General features: G+C 37.1%; 1 protein-coding gene across 2 annotated transcripts; it reads left to right on the forward strand.

The window, feature by feature from the left end:
* Positions 1 to 252: 252 nt before the first annotated feature.
* MS3_00001720 (uncharacterized protein) lies at positions 253 to 6,452 on the forward strand. Of its 2 annotated transcripts, XM_051209194.1 has the most exons (6): positions 253 to 551; positions 587 to 750; positions 782 to 852; positions 889 to 1,007; positions 3,746 to 3,872; positions 5,764 to 6,452. In XM_051209194.1, exons 1-6 carry the CDS (start codon positions 400 to 402, stop codon positions 5,956 to 5,958), a joined length of 828 nt encoding a protein of 275 aa, XP_051073048.1. In that variant the 5' UTR covers positions 253 to 399; the 3' UTR covers positions 5,959 to 6,452. The 2 variants fall into 2 exon arrangements, with proteins under 2 accessions (XP_051073048.1, XP_051073049.1); XM_051209195.1 differs by having other exon boundaries at positions 366 to 551; positions 587 to 852.
* The last annotated feature ends 494 nt before the right edge of the window (positions 6,453 to 6,946 follow it).

Here is a 6,946-nt window from a genome sequence, read left to right on the forward strand (position 1 = left end):
TTCAACATGTTACTGTTTGAACATAAGAGCAGATTTAGTAGGGTTACCAAGGCAGCTCCAGTTACCTGACTTACCAACTTCTACTGCGAAACTATTCTAGATATTATACCATAGTCCAAAAAGATTTTGTCGGATGAAGCTGGTGCGTACAACAGGACTAGTTGTACAAAAAAGTACTATGGATAGTAATTAATTGTCACATTTGTTGATGAGCATAGTGTCTTTCAGGTAATTACTCAATCAGTAATAGTCCTGAAACTGACAAGCGCAGTTACCGTGTCCTATGTTTCATAACTGTCCACCTGTTTTATCTAAATGACAATGTGTCCAGTTAAAGTTGTAAGCGGCTAGTTGAATGCTGCGTTACTTCGGAATGCCGATAATTTGATTCTGTTTACTATGTTGGGGAAGTATCTACAGTTTATGTACTTTGTCTTCTTGTGTTCCACACACCTTTGCAATGGTGATAAAAATACATCAGTAGTTTATGCTGTCAAAAACTGTGTCTTGTCAGAAAACGCTTCATTTCTTCATGGAATTGTTGGGCATTTGTAAGATATTTCTTTTGTTTTGAAAATTGCTTCAGATTCTCCGATGAGTCTGACGAAAAAGCGGACTATTATTTTAGCGTTTGTGGTTTCAAAACAGAGGAAAACTCATCAGTGTCATTAAATCAATCGATCATCGCAGTTAGTGAAGCCAGTGTTGTAGAATTAGGATCGTTCACTAATTTTACCATTTCTAACAAAGGTACTGTTAAAACATTAAAACTCATTGACAGGTGATCGGCATCTGGTAAGGTTCAATGATTCAGAGATTATAACAGACTTAATTCTTGGTTGTGGTAGTATGGTAAGTTCAAGCACCAATAACTCTAACTGTTAGTAGGCCGCCTTTCATCTCATCAGTCATGAAAACGATAAGTCCTACAGTTTCGATTTGTTCCATCCTGGTCTTTGTTCTGTTCAACAACCCACGAAATATACTTTCACTGTCATTCTTGTATGGTACGTTTGTGGCTTTTGTTCGTATAAAAAGTCCAAAACTAATTTTTCTCGAACACCCTTAGCGACCTCTCGGTTCCTAGTTTTCAATGTCATGAGATTTAACTAAGCATAACTTTCTTGGTTTAATGCCATGGATCTTTGAGAAAATAGACACTAAAGCTCACATTACATATTTTGGATAAAAAATCTGTTGTAAACTCTAAAACATATCATGTTCTGTTACTATTTGCAATCACCATTAATTATTATGCACTATATTATATTGGAAAAGGCTTGTCGTACAAAATCAATGTGTCGATCCCTGCAATAGTATCAAATATGTCCATGTATGTGACCGTATCTGATTATGTGAACAAATAAACTTGGTCGTACTACTGTAGTAATATTTCTGCCTAGTTGGGAAGAAGGCTGCTATCCTGTTTTTTTAATCGCTGAAGTGTTCAGTGAAAATCCTAATATGGATTTCATAATGCCATTATTTTGAATCTGCAAAGTCTAATATTCCAGTTTACTTTGCGATGTCTAATAACACTGGTCTGACAGTCAGTCAGCTACAACGTAGGACCAGGCACATATATGCATCGGTCCAGGTTGCCACACCTCATTAGCACAGCAAGATGAACACCGGATTCATAAGAGTGGTTAGGTCAAAGGTGGTAATATATAGGAGAAAGATTGCATATAAGGATACAGTACAGGAAGAAAGAATTAGTTAGTAGAAAGAAATACATGAAGTGATTTTAATCTCTTAGTTTAAGGGAAGACAAAGAGTGTATACACCTACGCCATTGTGATCGATTCTGAGCCATGTCACCAAGAGTCTTCAACCATCGGTTACGAAAGTCACGCGGCCCCCAACCAAGTAGTCTGCATCTACCAACATGGTTCAGACTAGAGGTTAGTGTCTTCAAGCACTGATGCCACGTTTTGGTTTGGCCGCCCCTAATTCTCTTCCAACCATCTCTAACACCCGTTAGCATTGCACGTGGTAATCGGTGTTCAGGCATACGTAACACGTGGCCCAACCATCTCAGTCGATGAAGATTAACAACTGATTTACCATCATTACCTAATACCCTGCGTCTAACCTCACTATTACTTACCCGGTGATCCCAACAGACGCCAGCAATATTTCTAAGACATCTGTGGTCAAATACTAGTAGCTTACGGGTGTCTTCTACTCTTAAAGGCCATGTTTCGCTGCCATAAAGTAAGACAGAACGGACTGCCGCGCAGTATACTCGTCCTTTTATTGATAGACGGATATCTCGCCTTCGCCATAGGTGACGTAAGTTGGCAAAAGCCAAACGAGATTTTCGAATCCGTGCTGAGATTTCGTCCAATACCAGCCCATTAGGGCTAATCAGACTTCCAAGATAAGTGAAGTTGTCGACGCGTTCGACTACTTCACTCCCTATCCTTAGTTCAGGTGTTGACGCAGGCCAGTCCTGAAGCAAAAACTTGCATTTAGAGGGAGAGAAACGCATTCCAAACATTCTGGCATTGTTGCTTAGTGCTACCATAAGCTCTGACTCGACTAGTAGTGTTCGAGTAAAGAGCCTTTAGTAGGTTTATGTACTTCTGGGGTACGCCTTTCAATGACAGACAGTGCCACAGAATCTCGCGGTCTATCGAGTCAAATGTTGCTTTTAAGTCAAGAAAGACCACCATTGTCAGACGTCGATAAGTATGCCTGTGTTCTAAAACCTGACGAATGGTGAATATGTGGTCGATGCAGCCACGACCAGGTCTGAAGCCAGCTTGGTTCTCTCGTGTTTGCAGTTCACGAGTCTTAGTTAGGCGTCTGATAATTATCGAGGCTAGTATTTTAGATATTATATTAGTTAAACTAATCCCTCTGTGGTTGTCACAGGATGATTTTGACCCTTTCTTACATATTGGGACGATAAGTGATTGCGACCAGTCAGATGGAATAACGTCTAACTCCCAGATCTTAGCTAAAATATTAGTCAACCTAATCGCTAAAATTGGACCACCATCCTTAAAGACTTCTGGAGCCAATCCATCTGGACCAGCTGCCCTTCCTCGTTTCAGATTAACTATAGCCTTTTGAACTTCTGCTAGAGTTGGGGGACCTACTTCAATGTTCCATTCACACTGTCTGGGAATGGAGGGTAGTTGTAGAGTCGCTGAAGGCCAGCTGAACTGTTCCCTAAAATGTTCCGCCCATCGTTCTAAACGTCTGGACTGGGAGTAGATGAGAGTATCGGTGTAGAGCCGAGAGTTGAACGCGGATATTTATGACAGTGTACTTTTTATTACCAGTAATTCTAAAAACGACACCAATATAATCTAACCAAAACATGTTTCAGACCAAAAAGAGACTGTAAATCACCAATCCCAGGGGAATGAACGTAGACTTTTTAGGGATTACGTTAAAAGTTCAGATGTACGTCAAACATGGCTTCTGTATATAGTGATACCAGTAATAATACTAATAGTGATAATAATAGTTATTTTCATTTACCGAGTTTCAACAAGAATTATTTTGCTTGTCGATTACACAAACGTCAGATACCAACATAGCCTGATCCCAAAAATATTCACGGTACTGTGTGATTACTTGTATATAGGCATAACATTGTTACATTGTATATATTCTCTACGTATCGTAATAAGCAATATTTTTTGGTCGGAATAACTTCAGAATATATTTTGTTTATAAACACTGCACCATTCTTTTTTGTTCATATCATTGTGTATCTTTCTCAATTTAGCTGTTTAGCTTTCATTGTTGGATATTGTGTGTTAAGTTCTTTAATAAAGAGATACTTATATGGACGACCGTGGCATCAATCTGTTCCATTCACCAATACCTTTGAACATTTGAAAAATCGATTTCAGGTAAATTCAAATTGCCTTTTAGATCCCTGATATTGATCCACTCTTCCAATTTTCATTTGAAATTAGTTTCATTTAGTGGCATACTATCTACTTAGTACTTTATGTTTAAAGACACCAACTGGAAATCTTCATTTAACTTGTGCTTACAGTTTTTTTATACCAATTGGGAGCATTGTACCGTTTCAAAGAAAACTATCCTACAAATATTTGAACCTGAGTTACTCAGTGTTGAAACTGGAGACTTGACTATTAATCTTATGTCACATCGCTTAGCGCTGATCATACTGTATTCTTAAATCAATCAAATCCAGTCAATATAGAACTAGTTCATCCTATAGATGGCCATTACATGGTTATAAAATATAATTTATCCATATTTACTAATAGTTTTGAATGGAAATAATTCCTTAGATATTGCACAAAGCAGATAAAATTAAAATCAACAGATACGGTCTTGTGCCTATTCGTTCATTATAACGCTGTTATCAAAGTATGTTTAAACATGATTCAATGGTTCTCGCGCCTAAGTCAGTTGCAATCTACTTAATTCGTTCTGTGCCGTTAAGTAACGTAATTTTTCTCAGCATACGCTCATTCTAAATTATAGTTCAGTATACGACCTTGTACCATATGCATTCGAAACCATGATGATCGCCAAGAAAATTCAACTGAATAACTACTTCTAGTCCTATGTAAACAGATTTTACAAACGTTACTTATACTAATCAGTTGGTCTTATCATTATTTCATAACTGACAGATGTTTTTAGGGATAATAATCTAATGATAGTTGCAACAAATGTAGCAAAACATTTATGTCATTAAAAAAATCGAAAAGTCCCGTTTTTGAAATTGATAAGTATACCATATATAGATAGTTTATAATAAAACTTAGCAGCTGACTAAAGGTTCTAGTCATCACTTTCAAGGCAAATTTTCGTGAAAAGGCTAATATTACTACCTAGTTATCTAAATCAAAATTGGTCTAGTTAAAAAGAATACTATGTATGGTGACTGTTTACCGAAAAATTAATTTTCAACAAGTGATTGTATAAATTTTCATGTTCGGCTAAATGCTGCTTCATTAATGGTCTTAGCCTTTAAATATCAACTTCCCATACATAGGTCTATATCTTTCTGCAATGTCGCTAGATAGATGAATGCTTCGTAATCAAATCAATACCGTTGAAAATTCAATTGTTAATCCACACTGATGTATTTTCAACGGTTACACTGATAAAGCCCCCAAATGCCCTGGTACGGCCGAGAGCGGGAAGGGCCTGCTCTCCCTCTCTAAATGCTCTCACATGGCCACGCGTATACAGCCTCTGCCAAAGAAGTCCTACTCACTACCTTCTCGTGGTAGGGGTGTTCGTTACGAAATTGAGAGGACAAAAAGCGAACGCCCGGCGCTTTAACCGGGTTGGTGGACATGGAGAGTTCACCTAGGAAAGTTGACAAACCCTGGTTCCAAACCAATGGTGCACATGGGCTTCAGTGTCCTGAAGGAACAAATGGCGTATGAACCGGTCGTTGGTCACCGGCTACCATGGGACTGCATCTCCTTACGATGCTCCACTGCCTTGTGGATCAGACCTTCAGGTCGAAGGCTCCGGATGTGGCCCCCTAAGAAGACAACCTTCTTCGGTTTGGGCAGTATCACAGCCCACACACAAATAGAATAAATAAAACACTGGTAAAACTAAAGGATTTCAGCTTAAATATAGGTTATAGTACGATCGATACAAACTTTGACAGATTTAGAATAAACAGTCCAGCATTCTATCAGGTTCACACTTACCTTTACGTATGAGGAGTTTTTTACCCAGAAATATCATAGAATATCTAGTTTTTGCAACTGTTATAATCATTCTTATGTCTTTCGTATCCAGGACTATATTGTTCTTCATTGTCATCGTACACAAATTCGCCTTGTTGAACCAGTATATATGCCTCTACCGAATGATTCACCAGAACAATTTAAAACTAAAAATAACGAATCAATATGCGAAAATTCGCTAGAACAAAAACAGTTGCTACTGTCGAATTCAGATGAACAACAAGATGATATATTATTGGCGCTTTAACACAGTAAACCAATTATACAAATTGACTTCATATATTAATGGATTTTATGGAATATTTTTAATCATTATATTTTATTTAACACAATCTTCAGATGAACATTATGTCAATTAACTTAAATAACCTACATTTCTTTTATGTTTTGTTCATTTTTATTCCGTTTTCCCGTGATAATATAACACACTTGTCATTATGGTATTCCGGTGCCTTGAAGTATCTTAGTAATATCATTGTTAACTGAATATAGATTGTGTATTATTAATATTTAGTAAAATGTTCGAAAGTCAAGTAATATATGTATTAAGACATTCCGTTTGATTTTTCTCTTTTCGAAATGTACCGATAACTGTGCTATATTACCTTTTAGATCTTATTTACTCCATATTTCCCGATTTCCCATTTTATTTCAGTTTTCCCTCCGTTTTTTTTCTTGTGGATAAGATGTATAAGATAATTGGATTGCAAAATATACAAAACATTGTTTTATTGCTTGGAGCTTAGAAAATCTACTAACATAGCTTAGTGATTAAAGCAATTAGCTTTCAGTCAGTAGCTTATGGGTCCGAACCCTGAACTAAACACTCCTGTTTTGGGTAAGCGAGTAGTATCATCACTCACTCACTCAATGTGGCTTAGAGATAAGCTCATGAACTTGTATTTGGTAAATCAGTCACATCAACTTTAGCTCTTGGTTCCGTCAAGGTATTTAATCCCACCAATCTAACCTTCAAACGATCATATACTGGACATCTATATTTGATCCTACTGTTATTCGAAATTATTTTAATGCCAATTTACTTGAAATTAATTTCATCTGTTCAGTAAGCTGGTGACAGCTCTAATTTAAATGACCGAAGCACACCAGAGACAGCCTACTCGCTATATTTTGTCTTCTCATCTATATTTCTTTCAGCAATTCATTCCAACTCAGCTTAAATCGAGCCGCATGGATTTTTAAACTGACATGTACAGTGCTTTTTAGATAACACT

Source organism: Schistosoma haematobium, chromosome 1 (assembly GCF_000699445.3).
Source record: "Schistosoma haematobium chromosome 1, whole genome shotgun sequence".
NCBI lineage: Eukaryota > Metazoa > Platyhelminthes > Trematoda > Strigeidida > Schistosomatidae > Schistosoma > Schistosoma haematobium.

Coding starts and splice junctions, on each gene's coding strand:
- MS3_00001720 (XM_051209194.1), top strand. CDS start 400: ATGTTGGGGAAGTATCTACAGTTTATGTACTTTGTCTTCTTGTGTTCC. Junction 751..781: donor TTTTACCATTTCTAACAAAG/GTACTGTTAAAA, acceptor ACTCATTGACAG/GTGATCGGCATCTGGTAAGG. Junction 853..888: donor TTCTTGGTTGTGGTAGTATG/GTAAGTTCAAGC, acceptor AACTGTTAGTAG/GCCGCCTTTCATCTCATCAG.